The sequence below is a fragment of the Xenopus laevis genome, chromosome 2L (assembly GCF_017654675.1).
Source record: "Xenopus laevis strain J_2021 chromosome 2L, Xenopus_laevis_v10.1, whole genome shotgun sequence".
NCBI classification, from domain to species: domain Eukaryota; kingdom Metazoa; phylum Chordata; class Amphibia; order Anura; family Pipidae; genus Xenopus; species Xenopus laevis.
In genome coordinates, this window is record NC_054373.1 from 174,148,051 (window position 1) to 174,169,254 (window position 21,204).

The following is a 21,204-nucleotide window of genomic DNA, read 5'->3' on the forward strand; positions in this document are numbered from 1 at the left end:
GGATTCTAGAAAAAAAATGCATACCTCCCAACATTTTGGAAACAGTAAGAGGGACAAAAAGATTTGACCACGCCCCTAATTACCATGTTCATTTAACAAAATTTGGCAGGTTATGAAAGTTTGAGCACATTTTTTGTAGTTTTTATGTGTTATTATAGTTTTGCTAATGATGGTGAGTTTCCCCAAGAGACCTGCTTATCCTAAATTGTTACAATTGTTTCTTTGCTTATCTTAAATTGTTATAAATGTATCGAAGTGTACCAGCCATGTATTCTGGGCTCTCTGCCAAAAGCCTAAGTTTTAGAATCTTTGTATTTTTTTTTTGGCTGTTCAGTGCAGGAGATCAAAGAGAAAGTCGGGACATTTCAGTAACAATCCAGGACTGCGGGTTGAGCTGCATGATCTAAGCGCTGCATTTTAATAACACAGTCCAGATACTGAAGTTTGCACCACAAATCAGGCATTTGAATATGAGACACTGTTTTAAAGCTCCAGGTGCCAAATGATTGAAAATGTAATTCTAAAAAACCTATTTGTACATGTAATTGCTATTGATAGCAGCTTCTGGTCCTACTGCACTGCTGGTTCTGACTTTTTACACAATGCCATGTCGTGTCAGACTAATGATATATTGGAACACACACACCAGACCAATTTCCCATTACAAATTACTATCATTAGGGGAACAATATATTCACTTTCTATCTCATGCCAATGGCTACCATTGACAAGGCTGGGAAATAGCAGCTCCCCCAGAACTATCTATAGGTCATGCCCTAGCAGTATTTGGGTGACCTGGGGCACATAGTTCCCAATGGTGGAGCAAAGCTGGGGCACAGTCCAGGGCCCCTGGCAGCAATACAGGGATGCTGAGGCCAATACTGCAGGAAGTAGCACATAAATCTGACATCTCCAGCCTACTGCTACACCTTAAAGGGGCTGTTCTCTGATAAGTTAACTTTAATTCTGCAGGGCCCTTACTCACAAGCGTTTGAAACTGCGCTCCTCTGCGTTCTGGTTTTATGCGTTCAGCTGCAGGGGAGCACAGTAGAGGCGCTGAATTCTTTTCAATGCGGCTGTACTCACACAGACACATGTAAGCGCCAAACTCAGGAAAAATGCAACATGCTGCGTCCCAACATGCGTTGAAAAAAATTCAGCGTGTCTACTCCTGCGCTCCCCTGTGGCTGGACGCATAAAACCGGAACGCAGGGGAGCACAGCTTCAAACGCCCGTGAGCAAGGGTAATTTCTAAGAAATGTTCCCATTAGTTTACGTATAGTTTTTGAATTATTTCCCTTCTTCTTCTGACTCTTTCCAGCTTTCAGATAGGGTCACTGACTCCATCCAAATAACAAAGTCTCTGTAATGCTACAAATGTATTGTTATTGCTACTTTTTATTACTCATCTTTCTATACAGTCCCTCTCCTGTTCATATTCCAGTCTCTTATTCAAATAAATGCTTGTTGCTAGCAGGGCCGCTCCTACCATGGCATAAGGTGAGAAGCTTGACTCACGCGGCAGCGAGTGGCCTGTTACAAAGGGAGGCAAGAAGCCGCCTCTTGTAACTTTAAGAGACAAATTTCCGGGTTTTAACCTGGAAATTCAGCTCCGCTAGTGCAGAGAGTGATATTGTTCTTGCGATGCTGCCCACCTTTGACTAGGGTTGCCAACTGGCCAGTATTTTATTGGCCTGGCTGGTAAAAATGATGGTTGATCCCAATGTTATTAATAGGGGAAAAAGATAAATATATAGGAAGGCCGGTATTTTTTTCCAGAAAAGGTGGCAACCCTACCCACTTTTGACCCGCTCCGACGCTGCTTTTTAAGTACGGAGCAGTGGGGAGGGTGCATCTCGGCTGTCGCCTCAGGTGGCACAGCCCCAAAATCGCCCCTGGTCGCTAGGGTAATTTGGATCCTAGCAACCAGATTGCTGGAACGACAAACAGCAGAGCTGCTGAATAAAAGGCTAAAAAACAGAAATAATTAAAAATAATTAAAACCAATTGAAAACTGTCTCAGAATATCTCTCTTTACATCATACTAAAAGTTAATTTAAAGGGGGAAACAACCCCTATTTCGCCAGCCCTCCTCTCTGACAGGGAACTGACAGTTAAAGTATAAATACAGCAGGAGCCGTATGATGTCAGTACAATGGCTCTCTCCTGCCTGCCTTAAAACCATCTCTAGGCGGCACTAAAACAGAAAAACGACATTTCCCATCCCCCTCAGTCCGAGCAGCACCCAGAGCTTATTAGCTCCTAAAGCCCCAAGCGCCATATTCATTACTGCAAACTCGAAAGGGAACACACGCCCCCTACCGGCGCCGCCCTCTATAACAATGCGCTGGTAGGGAGGCGAGCGATACGCTTATATACATGCGTCTCCTATACTCACAGCGTAGCCGTGTAACGCGGCTCGGGATTGGCTGACGCAGCAGGAAGTCGCTGTGTTTTGTTTTTACTTTTGCTTTGAATGTGACACAGCGGGAGCAGCAAAGCCTCGGAGAGAGTCGTGACCGCGAGTGTTTGGTGAGTCTGTTCTTGGGTCATTGCTCTAACCCTGTGGAGTTCATTCCTTGTCTAGTACTGGCACTTGTGTATAGACGCCATTAAACCTACTGATCTGTTTCACTAGAGGAACGTCATTCTGCACCAGCCCTGCACTCCCATCTGAATCATGTACCCCCTACTGTAAATGATAAGGATATTAGAAGTCACTGAGGGGATGTTCTGTGACCATATAAAGACACAAGGCTGCAGGCTGAGTTATACAGGGAACTCTGAGTATCACTTATGTATTATAAGGGATAATGTATCCCCTACTGTAAATGATAAGGATATTAGAAGTCACTGAGGGGATGTTCTGTGACCATATAAAGACACAAGGCTGCAGGCTGAGTTATACAGGGAACTCTGAGTATCACTCATGTATTATAAGGGATAATGTACCCCCTACTGTAAATGATAAGGATATTAGAAGTCACTGAGGGGTTGTTCTGTGACCATATAAAGGCAAAAGGCTGCAGGCTGAGTTATACAGGGAACTCTGAGTATCACTCATGTATTATAAGGGATAGTGTACCCCCTACTGTAAATGATAAGGATATTAGAAGTCACTGAGGGGATGTTCTGTGACCATATAAGGGCACAAGGCTGCAGGCTGAGTTATACAGGGAACTCTGAGTATCACTCATGTATTATAAGGGATAATGTACCCCCTACTGTAAATGATAAGGATATTAGAAGTCACTGAGGGGTTCTGTGACCATATAAAGGCACAAGGCTGCAGGCTGAGTTATACAGGGAACTCTGAGTATCACTCATGTATTATAAGGGATAATGTACCCCCTACTGTAAATGATAAGGATATTAGAAGTCACTGAGGGGTTGTTCTGTGACCATATAAAGGCACAAGGCTGCAGGCTGAGTTATACAGGGAACTCTGAGTATCACTTATGTATAAGGGATAATGTACCCCCTACTGTAAATGATAAGGATATTAGAAGTCACTGAGGGGTTGTTCTGTGACCATATAAAGACACAAGGCTGCAGGCTGAGTTATACAGGGAACTCTGAGTATCACTTATGTATTATAAGGGATAATGTAGCCCCTACTGTAAATGATAAGGATATTAGAAGTCACTGAGGGGTTGTTCTGTGACCATATAAAGACACAAGGCTGCAGGCTGAGTTATACAGGGAACTCTGAGTATCACATATGTATTATAAGGGATAATGTACCCCCTACTGTAAATAATAGCATGAGGCATAATAAAGGGGACCTGTCACCCCAGAAAGTATTTCCAAATCCTATTTTGTGATGTAATTTAATCAAAATAAACATGTACATTCGGACTTCACAATCAAATCAAGCAGGGAGATGCCATTTTGTGGACACTGCTATAAAGGCAAACTTTGCATCACAACAAAATGTTGTTTATGGGCCAGAATGGGGCACCTGATGTCCGCGCCCAAGCACTGACTACACAATTAGATGGTGAGAAGAAAATAGGGACTGGAGTGCATGTCCAAGGAAGGACCTTTGCTGTCCGAAACATGTAGTGCTTCAATAAAGAAAATCAACTACATTGAAAGGCTCTCCAATCCCAATTTTGGAGGTGGCTTCTCCAACAACTGTTGATGAGCCGAATACACTGGAATCTTCAAATAGAGTGGATGAATAAGGAGTTTAACTCTCAGTTAGGGAGTGGGAAGAGTTCAGTAACATCTCAGAAAAGCAGAATGGAAAGTGAAAGTAATTGCCTGCTGCGCGTATGGGAGGGACAAGCAATATATAACTGACTGCTGAGACTTTATAACAATTATGGGTGTGTTAATAAAAATAAGAATTTGGGTTCCATATTTCATTTGAAGACGACCTTTATTTTACAGCCTTTACTGTCTGGGTGACAGGTCCCATTTAAATGTAACTCAGCAGTTTTGTGAACATATAAAGGCAGGAGGACTCCTACTCTACAGTGACTTCTAATATCCTTATCATTTACAGTAGGGAGTACATATCCTTATAATACATGAGTGATACTCGGAGTTCCCTGTATAACTCGGTCTGCAGCCTTGTGCCCTTATATGGTCACACAACCCCCTTAGTGACTTCTAATATCCTTATCATTTATAGTAGGGGGTACATTATCCCTTATAATACATGGTCACAGAACCCTTCAGTGACTTCTAAATTCCTTATGATTGACATTAGGGGGTACATTATCCCTTATTCAGTTCCCTGTATAACTCAGCCTGCAGCCTTGTGTCTTTATATGATCACAGAACCCCTCAGTGACTTCTAATATCCTTATCATTTACAATAGGGGGTTCATTATCCCTTATATTACATGAGTGATACTCAGAGTTCCCTGTATAACTCAGCCTGCAGCCTTGTGCCTTTATACGGTCACAGAACCCCTCAGTGACTTCTAATATCCTTATAATTTACAGTAGGGGGTACATTATCCCTTATAATACATGAGTGATACTCGGAGTTCCCTGTATAACTCAGCCTGCAGCCTTGTGCCTTTATATGGTCACAGAACCCCTCAATGTCTTCTAATATCCTTATCATTTACTGTGGGGGGGTACATTATTTTTCCTTATACACTAATCTAGCTGAGAGTGCAGGACTCGATCCAGTTAGGTTTTGGTCCCATATGTTTTATATAATGCCAATAACTCTTGTGGTGCAGGCTTTGTGCAGGGCCTATGGAGAAGCCTTCCCGGAGCTATGAAACACGGCGGAGAACCAAGTCTGAAGAAACAACGGTGAAGTCTCGTGTTGATTGGAGGCGCACGAAAAGGAACAGCGTGTGTCTGGTACCCGACTCTGATGAAGATGACTTGTGTTCTGAAGAAGAAGCAAAAGTAAGTGAGGAAGAGAAGAGCATCAGTGAGGCAGAGGATTGTGATGATAAAGAGCAGCAGCAGCAAGCGACAGTCTCAAATGATGACGCTGAGGAGGAATGTGTAAAGCAGTCCCGGCGGAGGAGAAAGTCGGCTGTAATGGAGAGCAGTGACAGCAGTTCCGATAGCGACGGGCCCATCAGGAAAGTGTATTCCAAGCGTCGCTGTCTGATAGATGAAGAAGAGGAAGCTGGTGAGGGCAAAAACCCAGGTATAAAGACAGAAACAAATGAAATAGAAGAGGAAACAGAAGAGGAAACAGATGGCGAGAGCATAAAGAAAAGAAAAAAGCTGGAGAACCTCCAAAAATTGGCAGAAAAGAGGAAATCAAAAAGCGGAGGGAGAATTCAGGATTACTCCGAGGTATTTTGACTCCCTAATTGTAATTTTCGTCTTGTCAAGGGACGTCTACCTTATACATTATAACCTAGATCTGCGATGCAGCTGTCACATTTATGTACTGCAGCTCTTTTGTATGGAATGTAAAGTATCAATGAAAACCCGTAAAAACAGGATCTCTTTTCCAAAGGGCATAACAGAGGCCAGCAATTTAAAGGGGCAGTTCAATTTTAAATAACATTTAGTATGATGTAGGATGACTTGCAGTTGGTCTTCATTTATTATTTTTAGTTCTACAGTTTTGAATGTCAGCAGCCACTCAGTTGCTAGGAACCAATCTACCTTAGCAACCAGGGAGTGATTGGAATGAGAGAGGGCCTGAATGGAAAGTGAAGCAATAATATGTACTCACAGAGCAATCGGTTTTTATGGCTGCCAGGGTCAGCAGTCCCCATTTGAAAGCAGCAAATGAATAACAGAGAATAGCACATTCTAACATAGTCAGTTAGATTGGTGACATGCAACTCTGATGGGGGGGTACAGTTTTGATTTGATAGGGGTGGATCACCTTTAAGTTAATTTTTAGGGGGTTATTTGTCAAAGGTCGAGTTTTAGAGGTTTGTGAGATTTTTTTATAGCTCGAATGAACTCTCAACTCGAATGTTTCCCGATTTAAGGTAAAAATTAAATGGAAAAAACTTGAATCAATGAATTAGGGGGGGAAACGTAAAGTAATTGAATCAAAAAAAACCTGGAATAGCTAGAATTAATCGAGTTTTCGAGCGAAACCCACCGAAAAAAGCCTGAACATCATGAAGGCTACAAACATCTTCAAATGGTTGAAGGGACCTATGCCATTGTCTTCTACATGGCCTTAACAGGTTTTAGCTGGAGTATTTTCGGATTCAAGCTATTTCCAGGTTCGAGTATAATAAAAGTTAGTTTTTTTTTACCTGAAGAAAGTTATACACTGAAAAATACCCTGGAAAACTTGATTTTTTTAGGTAAAAATCAACTTGCCCTTTGATAAATAACCCCCTTAGTATGTTATAGAATGGCCAATTATAAGCAACTTTTCAATTGGTCTTCATTATTTATTTTTTTTATGTTTTTTACATTATTTGCCTTTTTCTTCTGACTCTTTTCAGCTTTCAAATGGGGGTCACAGACCCCATCTAAAAAAAATGTTCTGTTAAGATACTTTTTATCGCCCGTATTACTATTAAGGCCTCTCCTATTCATATTCCATTCTCTTATTCAAATCAATGCATGGTTGCTAGGGTTGTTTGGGGTTGCTTAGGGATCGTCATACATTATCAAAACAGCACAAGTCAAATAATTTCTGCCATAGAAGCTAATACAGAATATGCAGACTGCACTTGGTCTGTGGTTACAAATCTCTACATAGTCACCGGCTGCTTTATAGGGAAACAAACAAAGCTCCTCGAGTTCTGGGAAGTAAGGTGAGGGGGCTCCCTTGCTGTTTGAAAGTATGATTGTTTCCTTGCAGAACAGTTAGGGACCGTCTGAAGTTTCCTATCCGCAGCAGTCAGAGCAAGTAAACCGAAGGGGGAATTTCACTGCATACAGTCAGGTTTCTTATAAAAAGGGTAGACTTTTTTAATTAAAGTATATTAGAGATAATTTCTTTTTCATTAAAGAAAGTAATAATGGGATTTTATTTTTTTTGCCTTTACATCCCCTTTAATATTCAGCTTGTGGTCATTTTGTCTTTGTGCAGTAACCAGTTAAAGCCAATTCCCAGTTTATTGTGAATCGGTCAGCTATAACATACAGGTATGGGACCTGTTATCCAGAATGCTCGGGACCTGGGGTTTTCCGGATAATGGATCTATCTGTAATGTGGATCCTCATACCTTAAGTCTACTAGAAAACATTAAAGAAACCCAATAGGCTGGTTTTGCTTCCAATAAGGATTAATTATATCTTAGTTGGGATCAAGTACAAGTTACTGTTTTATTATTACAGAGAAAAAGAAAATCATTTTACTAAATTTGGATTATTTGGATAAAATGGAGTCTATGGAAGACAGCCTTTCCGTAATTTGGAGTTTTCCGGATAACAGGTTTCCGGATAACGGACCCATACCTGAGAAAAGCAAAGCAAAACTTCTGATTGGTCGCTATAGGTGACCGCTTGTGGGGGGGGGGTTTATTTTTTTAGATTAGTGAAGGATCGTTGGCAGTATTGAACCTGTATGATGTTTTACTTTGCTCATGCTTAGGATGAGGAAAGTGATTTCTGTCCACCCCTGTCGTCGGAAGAAACCAGCGATATTGAAGACAATGGAAGTTTGAAAGATTTCATAGTCGATGATGAGGAGGAGGACACAGTTGAAGGCATCACTGAGGAGAAGCAGTTGGCTTCCCACCAGAATCTGTTTTTAAAACATCATATTCCTCTCTGTAAGTTTAGCCAGTGCCATGGTTACAGTCGTATAGTACAGTGACTATTGATGAGCGAATTTATTCGCCAGCCATGAATTTGCCGCAAAATTCAGAATTTTGACACGTGCTAATGTTTTCGCGAAACTGCGGCACAAGAAATTCACTGCGGAGAAAAACTGCCCATTGACTTTAATGCAGTTGGACCAAAAGTCTCCATAAGAAAAAACACCCATTGACTTTAATGCATTTTGAGTAAGAAAAGTTTAAAAAAAAAAAAAGTCGCATTGACGTTTCGTGAATTTTCCGCGGTTTCGATATTTTTCCGGCGAAAGGGGACAGATTCGCTCATCACTAACAGTGACCTCTTATTCACTTTGCATAATAGGGAATCTAAAGGAAACATTCCGAAACAGTTCTTTCCTTGTACATGTATGGGAACTGTTATCCAGACTGCTCAGGACCTGGGGTTTTCCAGGATAACAGGATCTACTAGAAAATCATATAAACATTAAATAAACCCAATAGGCTGGTTTTGCCTACAATAAGGATTAATTATATCTTAGTTGGGATCAAGTACAAGCTACTGTTTTATTATTACACAGAAAAAGGAAATCATTTTTTAACATTTGGATTATTTGGATAAAATTTAGTCTTTTTGAGATGTCCTTTATATAATTTGGAGCTTTCTGGATAATGGGCTTCCAGATAACGGATCACATACCTGTACTACTATACTCTTTGTATGTCTTTATCCTATGTCTTTATCTCTGCATTTTCTTCCTACCCAGTACCCACTTTTGCAGCCCTACGCCCTTTATCTCTGATTACAAAATGAACAGCTGTTTTGGGTTTAATATATAGGGATACGATGCAGTTCTTTTCCACATGAAACTAGAATCTTTGTAATGATTAAGTCACGTGATTGTTAATATTTCCTTTCCTTAAGTGTCAAGCAGTGACCATTATACCCACCTTCAGAGAGTGGTCAATGCCTTCCTGATCAATATTACCAGCCCAGATTTCTTGGATACATTGTATGGTAAGTGAAAATATTGATACTTACTTATTAGCAGCAATGGATTTATATCCTCTGATTAACTTTTAGCATAAGGCTAGTGCCAGACTGAGGCCGAAATCAGCTGTCTGATCTCAGCACTACCACGCATAGTAGCCTAGACACTCTTCTGCATTCAGAAGTGTTGAATCAGTAGTGAAGACATGCTCGGCAGATTTCGGTGTAGTAACGCAAGTCTCTATTTTAAAGGAGAACTAAACCCTAAAAATAAATATGGCTAAAATTGTCATATTTTATATACTGAACTTATTCCACCAGCCTAAAGTTTCAGCTTGTCAATAGCAGCAATGATCCAGGACTTCAAAGTTGTCACCGGGGGTCACCATCTTGGAAAGTGTCTGTGACACTCACATGCTCAGTGGGCTCTGAGCAGCTGTTGAGAAGCTAAACTTAGGGGTTGTCACTAATTATCCAGCAGAAAATGAGGTTGGTCTGTAATATAAGCTGATGCTACAGGTTTGCTGATTATTAAATTCTGATGCTAATTGCACTGGTTTCTGTGCTGCCATGTAGTAATGATCTGTATTAATTACTAATCAGCCTTATATTGTGACATTTCTATTCTATGTGTACTGTATATTGTGAGTGGGTCCCTAAGCTCAGTAAGTGACAGCAGCACAGAGCATGTGCAGTGAATCAGCAGGAAAGAAGATGGGGAGCTACTGGGGCATCTTTGGAGACACAGATCTTTACTGCTAAAGGGCTGTGGTTGCCTTGGGCTGGTACAGAAGAATATAACATAATGTACAGCATTACTATTTCTTTAGTTCAGATTTAGTTCTCCTTTAAGCCGAAATCCGCCAAAGTATGTTTGCGCCTCTTCCGATTCAACACTTCTGAATGTGGAAGAAAAAGATGTTGATTGTTGAGGTTGTTGGCTGATAATTTGATGAGAAGGATATACTAAACCAGAGGCGTCCAAACGAGGGCCAGATTTGGTGAGGTGAAAATGTGGGGGCCGACCATTCAGCCTGACATTCTTTGAACTATTAACATCATTTAACTTGTTTAAACAAGGAATTGTGTAGCCGTAGCAGTAATATTTGGGCACATTAGTGAAATAATCTGCAACTTGGTCTATACTGCTGCCTGTGTGCTGAAGGTGTTAGCAAAAGTACTGGCACGTAATGAAGCGCCGCTCTTGCATAACTTTTTAGTTTATTGTACTGGCACGTCAGTACGTCTATTGCACTTTCAGCCCTAAAGAAGTATGTGAGAGTGGCGCATCACTATGTGCCAGTATGTGTCTACTACTATTACTAACACCTTCAGCACACAGGCATCAGTATAGACCAAGTGGCAGATCATGTCACTAATGTGCCCAAATATTACTGCTACGTCTACGTAATTCCTCATTGCACTGTGCTGGCGGGCCACATTATTATTAATTTCATGATGGAGACTGAGGGCCGGTGTAAACGGGCCACATTCGGCCCCCGAGCCTGACTTTGGACATGCCTGTACTAAACAGTACCCACTAAAGAATGGCCTCTCTAAGAATCAATGTGGAAATCAGTTTCCAGATAGCTGCACCCATACCCAAAAGCTCCTCCCAGGAGTCCTGCTGGGCTGGATACATCCTCTAAACAAACTGCTACACCAGCCATCTGCAGCAAGTGTGTATAAGTATAAAATACACAAAAGCCATGAATATCTTGTAAATGATAGCCTTATAAACGGTGAGTTCTGATGTCATCAGTTATAAACAGTGAGTAGTGATGTCATTTCTGTCACATGACTCACTAAAACTTGTGTATTATAATAAAGTACCCCCTGTTGCAAAATATGAGGATATTAGAAGTTTCCTTGGAATTCCATGACCTTCGGCCTTGTGAAACGGCTCGGTAACTTATAATATCCTTATAATTTACAAGAGGGGGTACTTTATTAACTATATATCTAGGACCAAGTACAGACAGTTTTTTTTAAGAATGAAGAGTTCTATAAATATACTATGTGTCAGTGTGACTTAACGCACTGTGTTTCCTGTGGGTTATTTCCTTGTATTAGCGCTGACACATTTATGTGGAGCTTAGTAACAATCTGTTACCTCCTTCATATCTTTCCTTCTCCATCACAAAGTTCCTGTGAGAATCTTACACTTTTATTAAATACAGGTATGGGACTTGTTATCCAAAATGCTTGGGACCTGGGGTATTCCGGATAACGGATCTTTCCATAATTTGAATCTTCCTACCTTAAGTCTACTAGAAAATCATGTAAACATTAAATAAACCCAATAGGCTGGTTTTGCTTCCTATAAGGATTAATTATATCTTAGTTGGGATCAAGTACAAGCTACTGTTTTATTATTACAGAGAAAGGGGTAGGGATGCACCGAATCCAGGATTCGGTTTGGGATTTGGCCAGGTTTTGGCCTTTATCAGCAAGATTCAGATTCAGGCAAATCCTTGTGTGTGGCTGAACCGAATCCTAATTTGCATATGTAAATTAGGTGTGGGAAGGGAAATCGTGACTTTTCATCTCAAAACAAGAAGTAAAACATTCTTTTTCCACTTTTTCCTTTCATGCCTCTAATTGGCATATGCAAATTAGGATTTGGTTCGAATTCAGCCGGATCTTTCATGAAGGATTCGGGGATTCGACCAACTCCCAAATAGTTTATTGGGTGTATCCCTAAAAAAAGGAAATCATTTTTAAAACTTTGGATTATTTGGATAAAATGGAGTCTATGGGAGACTGCCTTTACGTAATTCGGCGCTTTCTGGATAATGGGTTTCCGGATAACGAATCCCATACCTGTATAAAGAAATATTTAATGTCCCCTTAACCAAACCAAACAGCTGTTTAACTGCTTGTTCATTTCTTCAACTCTGCAGAGAAAATCCGCACGAAAAAGTATGCAAAGGACATGTTAAACTCGCTCTATTGTTTAGATGAGCGAATAATACAGCCTCGTCTTGAAAACCTGTCAACCCGGAGTCGCTGGAGTAAGCGTTATAGGGTAAGTGTATATGTGCATACCAATGTGTATTTACGTGTGTTAACATTACCAGGGACATAGTTAAAAGAAAAGTGAACTCTTAAAGGAACAGTAACACCAAAACATAACAGATAAGTACTACTATAGATATATAAACAAGCTGCTGTGTAGCCTTGGGGGCAGCCATTCAAGCACAGGATACACAGTAGATAACAGATAAGTACTACTATAGTTTATATAAACAAGCTGCTGTGTAGCCATGGGGCAGCCATTCAAGCACAGGATACACAGTAGATAACAGATAAGTACTACTATAGTTTATATAAACAAGCTGCTGTGTAGCCATGGGGGCAGCCATTCAAGCACAGAATACACAGTAGATAACAGATAAGTACTACTATAGTTTATATAAACAAGCTGCTGTGTAGCCTTGGGGGCAGCCATTCAAGCACAGGTTACGCAGTAAATAACAGATAAGTACTACTATAGTTTATATAAACAAGCTGCTGTGTAGCCATGGGGGCAGCCATTCAAGGTTACATAGCAGATAACAGATACGTTCTGAACAATCCTACAGAGCTCCTCTACTGACCTGCTACTCAACTCTTCTCTCATTACCTCCTCACACACTCCCATTCAAGACTTTGCAAGGGCTGCACCCTCCTCTGGAATTCTCTCCCACAGTCTGTCCGACTTTCTCCCAACCTTTCTGCTTTCAAAAGATCTCTTAGAACGCACTTCTTTAGAGAAGCCTACCCTCACTCTGCTTGACTACCAAATACAACACCGCATACAGTACCACATCTCTCACTCACTTAATTCTGATCTTGCCCACTCCCACACCTTGTGTCTTATGCCCTTCCCTTTAAATTGAAAGCTCCTTTGCACAGGGCCTTTTTCACCTCTTGTACCGGTATTGGTTGTGATGTATGTAATTCCATATGTTCGATGTATGTAATTAATGTGATTTAGTTGTATAAACACATTTACTTTACAGCGCTGTGAAATATGCTGGCGCTATATAAATAAATGACAATAATAATAAAATAATAATGTATCATGTGCCTTTTTTCAGCTTTGAATGGCTTCCCCATGGCTACACAGCAGTCTTTTTAAATTAAATATAGAGTATAATTGAGTTTCTGAAGCAAACACACAGTTTTACTAGTGCAGTACAACAGTACATTATGTTTTCGTTACTTTAAAACACTTTCCTTTTTTGGTGTTACTGTTTCTTTAAACACCATCCCTTGAAAATGTGTTACCCTATTCTATAGCCCATAAATCACTAGGGTCAGGGCTCTTTAAGAGGCAACCATTATCTGGAATGTGGAGCACTGAGCTTTCTGCCTTGTAGGCTTCCACCTCAGAGATGTGACCGCTCAAACTCAGAACACTGATTAAGGGCTCTTCCGCACGGGCATTTCTTTGTGCTCTCCCCTGCGTTGCATTTTCTTCCGTTCAGCCGCAGGCAGGGCCGCCATTAGAAATCATAGGGCCCCGTACAACAACATTTTCGGGGCCCCCTGGGCACCACCCACCCTGGCTCCCAAGCCCCGCCCCAGACCCCACCCACTCCACATCACAGTTAAAAGACCACACAGACATCAGCGCTAAAAAAGTAACCACCCCACACACAAGTTATAAAAAGCTATTGATGGTCAGGGCCCCATTATAAGTTTAAAAAAAAAAAACTTTGGCGCCAGGGTCGCCCATAAAAATTTTATATAAAAAGCACTGATGCCAGGGCCCCCCTTTACAAGTTAAAAAAATTGGGTCTAGAAAAATATTAGGCAGTAAGCTTTTGGGACAACTCCACCACCTGCAGTTTCCTTTTTCTCTCAATCTACTCTATGAATTTGAGCATACTGGTTAAATAATTTATCCTATTGATTGGTCATATTATATAATTGTATCGTTATTTAATTTAATCAGTTAGATTCACTATTCATTGAATAAGCAAATTATTGGTGTTTATTGCACTGCACTTTTATCTCACTGCCATCCAAGCTAACTTATGCATTCCTACTGTTTTTTGATGATAATTAAGTAATCATATTTTAACTAGCACCTTATTAAGATTCACTTGATGAATTCTTTTAATTAGCTATTTAATTGATCAATTAGATTTATTGCACTGCACTTTAGTTAGAATACCTAAACTATTAGAATTAATGGTATAAAATCTGGCACATGGATAAGTTGAATATTAGCAATAATTACTGAGGTTTTTAATTGAGGTAATTACTCAAGTTTAAAAGTGAATAAGCTGTATCAGAAAGGTCTATATAAATATACCAGTAAACCCTCAAATTAATGCTGCTCAGAGTCCTCTGTCAAAAGAAACACAGCATTTCTTTCCTTCTATTGTGTACTCATGGGCTTCTGTATCAGACTTCCTGTTTTCAGCAAAAATCTTCAGGGCTAGGGCTTGAGCATGCTCAGTTTGCTCCTCTCTCCCCCACCCTGCTGTAATCTGAGCCCAGAGCTATGAGTGAGCAGGGAGAGACTCAGGCAGGAAGTGATGTCACACCAAGCCAATATGGCAGCTGCTATCCTAAACAAACAGAGAGCTTCTAGAGATTTTTACTCTAGTATGGTAAAGCATTCTACAGAATAGATGGCTATTGTGGCTAATCTATTGGCAATAAACTGCCTTGGTAGCTTTCCTTCTCCTTTAAATGACCTAGTGATACTTAAATCGTTAGCTACAGGCTACTTTTTTCTTAAAAAAACTCATTTTACAATACATAATTTACTTGAAACAGTCTTATTGATCATTTTAATTTTATGTAATTGGATTTTATTAAGTATCATTTGTTTAACCCTTTACTAGACAACTTCAATCTACTTCAATCTATATTCAATCCTAACCAGGCAGCCTAACCTGTTGTCTTCCATGCGGAATCGTTGTAGGGAAATCCTGAAACGTTCACTATTGAGCTTCAGAGATTGTTCATTGTGAGCAGTTTAAAGAGGTTTCAGTGTTGGACATACATATAAGATATTTGTCTTTTAAAGATGGGACAAAATGTAGACAGAGATGTTCAACTTACACCCATGTATATGTGACTGTATAAACTGGCACGTCTGTGATTGTTCCTTCTTCATTTGACTTTGTTTTCTTTTGCAGGAGAGGATAGACTGCTACCCGGATCTTCGGGTAAATCGAGGTTATGGTGATGAGCAGTCCTGCCAAGCTTGTGAATTACATCGCTTCTGTAAATACACAGTGGTTTTATCTGGACAGGCCTACAACTGTAAAACAATGGAGGTCGATGAATTCCTGCCAAATGATAAACAGGTAATCATAAGGGCTGTGGATCAGATTTTCTTCACCTGCGTTTTGTTCACAGGTGGAGAAGAAATAATCCACTCTCCTTGTGTATCTGCGCTGATAGGCATTGCACTGGTCTGTGTGCAGATACACAGAGTTTTCACACCAAAATCCACTCTGTGTGTCCGCTACAGTGCAGAACACAGAGGTGGTACTGAGAGTGGATTGGATTTTTTCCCATCTGGATCTACTGTACAGCATGTCAGCCTTAAAGGAGAACTAAACTAAAAATGAATATGGCCAAAAATGCCATATTTTAAATACTGCACTTATTGCACCAGCCTAAAGTTTCAGCTTGTCAATAGCAGCAATGATCCAGGACTTCAAACTTGTCACAGGGGGTCACCATCTTGGAAAGTGTCTGTGACACTCACATGCTCAGTGGGCTCTGAGCAGCTTTTAAGCTTAGGGCTCGTCACTAATTATCCAGCAGAAAATGAGCTTCCCTGTAATATAAGCTGATGCTACAGGTTTGCTGATTATTAAATTCTGATGCTAATTGCACTGGTTTCTGTGCTGCCATGTAGTAATTATCTGTATTCATTACTAATCAGCCTTATATTGTGACATTTCTATTCTATGTGTACTGTATATTGTGAGTGGGTCCCTAAGCTCAGTAAGTGACAGCAGCACAGAGCATGTGCAGTGAATCAGCAGAAAAGAAGATGGGGAGCTACTGGGGCATCTTTGGAGACACAGATCTTTACTGCTAAAGGGCTGTGGTTGCCTTGGGCTGGTACAGAAGCCCAAAACATAATGTGCAACATTTCTAGCTACTTCTTTGGTTAAGCTTTAGTTCTCCTTTAAAAGGAATTCTGTCATAAGTATAAACACACTTTTCCGTTCTGTTATTCTGTGTTTATTCACCAGTATTTCAAGGTGCCCAGCTTCTCCATTTTTTGTCTTAGTGGCTCTGCTGAATTTAAACACCTTGCAGAATTGGTTTAGAGAAACAAAGTAGTTATTTGTTTTCTGGTGTTTATATAGCACCGACACATTTCCACAGAGCTTAATGGAGAATGCACATCAGTCCCTGCCCCAGTGGAGCTTACAATCTATCCCTGACACACACACACTAGGGCCAATTCTATCAAGAGCCAGTTAACATCCCTGTATGTTTTTGTAGTGCGGTAGGAAACCAACACAAACACAGGGAGAGCAAACAAACTTATTCCCTAAGCATCTTTATTATCTGCAGCTTGCTCCCCACTATCTTCCTTAGTTTTTCAGTGCCTATCTCCCCTTTTATCATAAATGATCTGTGTGTTGCCGGGCAGAATTTACCAGTGCACATCTATTTAAAGTTTGCAGTCCTGTATTTTGTAGCATTTGTGCCTTCATGACTATCCTAGAAGTTTATAGTTGGTTGTGTTACTTTGTTCCATATACAATACACATAATACACCGAAGCCTGTTCTGATATTTGAAGTTTCCATTCTTTTCAATATTCTGTGGCCAGGGAATGTAAACATTATGCCATTCTTTTTTTATTTCTTTCATGGCAGGTGTTAAAGGTGGGCAGGATCTGTGCCAATCGTACAAAAGTCTATCATCAGCTGAAACACTTTAAATACCACTTATACCAGGTTTGCATTCCTGCCATTGAGGACATCACCCAGTACAACTCTGTCAAAGAAAGAGTGGAAACATGTTTGGCTAAGATGGAAAAAGATGGTGTGATTAAAAAGGTGAAGTATTAAAAACAGGTTAAAGCATTCAGATACAGCATTGTTACCATGATAACATGGCAGTTGCTACGATCAGATCATTTCCCAGAGAACAGTTCTCATGTGCTCATGACCTGCTACTCAGATACTGAAAAAGTGCGTCGCTTTTTATACGGGCACAAGCTCTAAGATCAACGTGCAGAGGCCCATTTATCATAATTGATCTCATTATTTTCTGACCAAATCCACATGGGTTTTTCCCCCTTATTTATCAATACATTTTCCCGAAAATTTCCTGTGCAGTAAAAAATCGTGGAAAAAAATTTAATCCAGATTTTATTCACATTTTTTCCCTGAAAATTACGAAATCTTGGGATTATTGGACGACACCAAGCATAGATCAAGATATCTTCGGGACTTCTCCCACTGACTGATATGCAAACTCCGCAGTTCTGAGATGCTGGATTTTGCGATTCTGATTTTTTCCATCCTCGGCGTATAATAAATCCCGAAAAATTAAAGTTTTTTTTTTCCCACTAAAAATTCAAATTTTATAGTAAAAAAAAAAAAAACACTGGCATTCGGACTTTAATAAATAACCCCGATATTGACAAAGAGATGATTCGCCTTTAATTTAACTTTTAGTATGTTATGTAATGGCTAATTCTAAACAACTTTTCATTTGGCTTTCATTTTTTATAGTTTCTGAATTGTTTGCCTTCTTCTTCTAACTCTTTCCAGCTTTCAAATGGGGGTCACTGACCCCATCTAAAAACAAATGCTCTGTAAGGCTACAAATGTATTGTTATTTCTACTTTGTATTACTCATCTTTCTATTCAGGCCTCTCCTATTCATATTTAAATATCTTATTTAAGCAATGCATGGTTGCTAGGGTTATATGGATCCTAGCAACCAGATTGCTGATATTGCAAACTGGAGAGCTGCTGAATAAAAAGCGAAATAACTGAAAAACCACACATAATGAAAACCAATTGCAAATTGTCTCAGAATATCACTCTCTACATCATACTAAAAGTTTAATGTAAAGGTGAACAACTACTTTAAATGTATTCTGGAGAGGGATTGCAACCACGAGGCCTGCCTTTCTTATTTGGCTAAAAATGTGGGTTATTGCAGCACTTTAAGGCTAATTAAAATATAGTGGAAGTGCTACTTACCTTGCTAAAATTGCTGCAGAAAACCTCAAATGAGGTAGAATAATGCTTATTCTGTGGCCCACTGTTTAACCAGCAATTAATGCTCTATCAACATTTATATGTTTCCAAACACGGGCTTTAAGTCACAAAATGCCTAAGGGCTCTTACAGACGAGCGTTTTTACCTGCGCTCCCCTGCATTCCGTTTATCTGCGTTCAGCCGCAGGGGAGCGCAGGAATAGACGCATTACATTTTTTCCAATGGGCTGTACTCACACAGGCGCGTGTAGGCGCCGAACGCAGGTTGAGACGCAACATGCTGCATTTTTCCTGCGTTCGGCACCTACACGCACCTGTGTGAGTACAGCCCCATTGGAAAAAATGTAATGCGTCTATCCCTGCGCTCCCCTGCAGCTGAACGCAGATAAACGGAGCGCAGGTAAAAACGCTCGTCTGTAAGAGCCCTAAGGGTAATGTCAATCCTGGAGATTCGGGGATATTTAGTTGACTCTTATTTGGGGGCGACTAATCTCCCGGAACTGCTCCCCCTGTCCTCCGCCTGCTACATTGAAAAAACACCTGCGGTATGGCACTCGCGCAGCTTCGTTTTTCGTTTGCTTAAGCAAATAGGTACTTAAAAATTCAAGAGACGTCTATGCTGCCATGCCGCGGGCGTTTTTTCATTGTAGCAGGGGGAAGCAGTTCGGGGAAATTAGTCGCCCCAAAGAAGAGGCGATTAATCGCCGGGCGACTAAATCTCCCCGAATCTCTAGGTGTGACATTACCCTAAGAAGTCTCCTTTATCTCGATCTTAGCCAAGAAAAACAACTATTCCCACAGATTGAGATTTATTTAAGATATATCCATTTTCTTGCATTTTTCACCATCTATGACGGTGGGAGGTGGAGATAAAAAGCCATTCTATCCAGTGGGACACACCATTTCTTTTATGAAATCATTCTTTCCTTGGACAGTTTAGCTAATCTATTATATAGAAGTCCACAACTCAAAAAAAAAAAAAACATTTTCTTGGGTGTATTTGAGAACATTGAGGTGTATAATAGTCCGTTTGAGATATCCCACTTGCATGGTGATGTGCAATAAAAAATCGAAACCACGTTTCGATCTGCCTGTTAAATTGTATTATTAATTTAATAACAAGAATGGAGGAAAGTTCTTTGTTATATGAATAATTATGTGTATTATTCTGTTCCCTGCAGCAAGCTGACTTTCTTGAGGCCTTCCTGAATGAGGCAGACTTCTTCCATGAAGAAAAAATGGACTGATCCTGTACCTGATCAGCATATATGTACCTGTGTGTGTTTTCTATTTGTGTACATAGTGTATAGAGCGCCTTGCAAAAGTATTCACACCCAGTTCTTTAATTTACTGCATAACGAACCCTGCGGAGGTTGGTCTCTTTGATATTTAAATTTAAAAGCAGAAGTCAGGATTTTTTTTATTGTGACATTTTATATTAGGGGGAAAAAATGAAGCTTATTATTTGCATGCGTTCACACTCTCTACACATTTATATATTTTTTTAGAGCCTACAAAAAACATAGACTTTTTGACTTACATAGTTAGCAACCCATTTAGGCTGCCACTTGTTCAACACCCCACTCATTCCATGAAGAAATTAATTCAACAACTTCAATTTCCTTCTCGTTTATTGATGTTCAGCTTCTGTGGAAACCAGAGGGACTAAAGTCTAAGAAGCTAAGTCTTCCATTGCTGCTTGTCCGTTGTTTTCTGCCTTTAGTTTTGTCTTTAGCAACTGAAATATATGTTCAATAATCCAGGCTTCCTATTCTTGAGGCTTAATTTGTGTTAAAGGGAATGTCAACCCAAAAAAATAATTATTTGCCTAATAAAAGAAAACATAATTCTAAGCAACTTTGCAATATACATTTATTACAATTTTCCTATGTTTGTTAAATTGATACTGACACTAAAAAACGACTTTTTTTAAAATATGAATGTTGCCTATAGGTCATGTAGATCATTTTTTGCGGAGAGGTTTGTTTTTGTAAGTAATTGTTCGGTAACGTTCCTAAACCTGACTGTTTTGTCAACATGACTGTCCCATCTCAACCTGTTGGTTAAAGGGGAACTATCGTGAAAATGAACATTTAATATAAGCTGTAGAATACTGAAATAATAAACTGTTTAAATACAATCAATTGAATATTCTGCATGGTTTCTGAAATAATCAAGTTAATCTTCACTATTCTTCTCTCAGCATTTGTTTCTCATTATTCTCTCTTTATGCAGCAGTTGGGTGTCAGATAATCATTGACAGTTAGATCCAATATAACTTATAGGGGGGCTCCTTTTGCCTAGAAGATGTATTAGAGTTCACTCTATTAAAATCACCAGACATCATGTCTCTCTACATGTAGGATTTGTGCAAAAGGCAGTTATTTTGTTAGATTTTGATTGTCCTGAAATCAGTTATTTGAATGAGCTCTAATACATCTGCTAGGAAAGGACCCCCCCTATAAGATATATTGGATCTAACTGTCAATGAATATCTGACACCCAACTGCTGCATGAAGAGAGAATGAAGAGAAACAGATGCTGAGAGAGGAATAGTGAATATAAACTTGATTATTTCAGAATTGCATTTAGAAAGTCTCTCATTTCAGTATGCCAAAGCTTTTAATTTTTTTCTTTTTCGCGATAGTTCCCCTTTAAAGTTTCTAATGCTTACGGCCTCCTGCTGCGTAAATATGGCAGCCCCCTCGTGGATGAACACAGGGAGTCCGACAAGTAATGGAAAAGCATCAGGCCAATACTTTATAGCAAAATTATGTGTAGCATGCAAAGCTAATATTATGATAGATGGAAAAAAAAAAGGTT

The 21,204-nt window shown here is 39.8% G+C and overlaps 1 protein-coding gene across 1 annotated transcript; it reads left to right on the plus strand.

Moving 5' to 3' along the window:
- Positions 1 to 2,318: 2,318 nt before the first annotated feature.
- On the plus strand, positions 2,319 to 20,289 carry ccdc82.L (coiled-coil domain containing 82 L homeolog). The gene is made up of 8 exons (XM_018247768.2): positions 2,319 to 2,532; positions 5,202 to 5,778; positions 8,000 to 8,180; positions 9,109 to 9,201; positions 12,078 to 12,202; positions 15,315 to 15,485; positions 17,024 to 17,206; positions 19,563 to 20,289. The coding sequence occupies exons 2-8, from the start codon at positions 5,218 to 5,220 to the stop codon at positions 19,626 to 19,628; spliced, it is 1,380 nt and encodes a 459-aa protein (XP_018103257.1). The 5' UTR covers positions 2,319 to 2,532; positions 5,202 to 5,217; the 3' UTR covers positions 19,629 to 20,289.
- The last annotated feature ends 915 nt before the right edge of the window (positions 20,290 to 21,204 follow it).

Excerpts from the sequence above, each read along its gene's own strand:
- ccdc82.L (XM_018247768.2), top strand. The coding sequence starts at position 5,218 with ATGGAGAAGCCTTCCCGGAGCTATGAAACACGGCGGAGAACCAAGTCT. Across the intron at positions 9,202-12,077 it reads TTTCTTGGATACATTGTATG|AGAAAATCCGCACGAAAAAG; the intron begins GTAAGTGAAAAT and ends TCAACTCTGCAG. Across the intron at positions 17,207-19,562 it reads AAGATGGTGTGATTAAAAAG|CAAGCTGACTTTCTTGAGGC; the intron begins GTGAAGTATTAA and ends TGTTCCCTGCAG.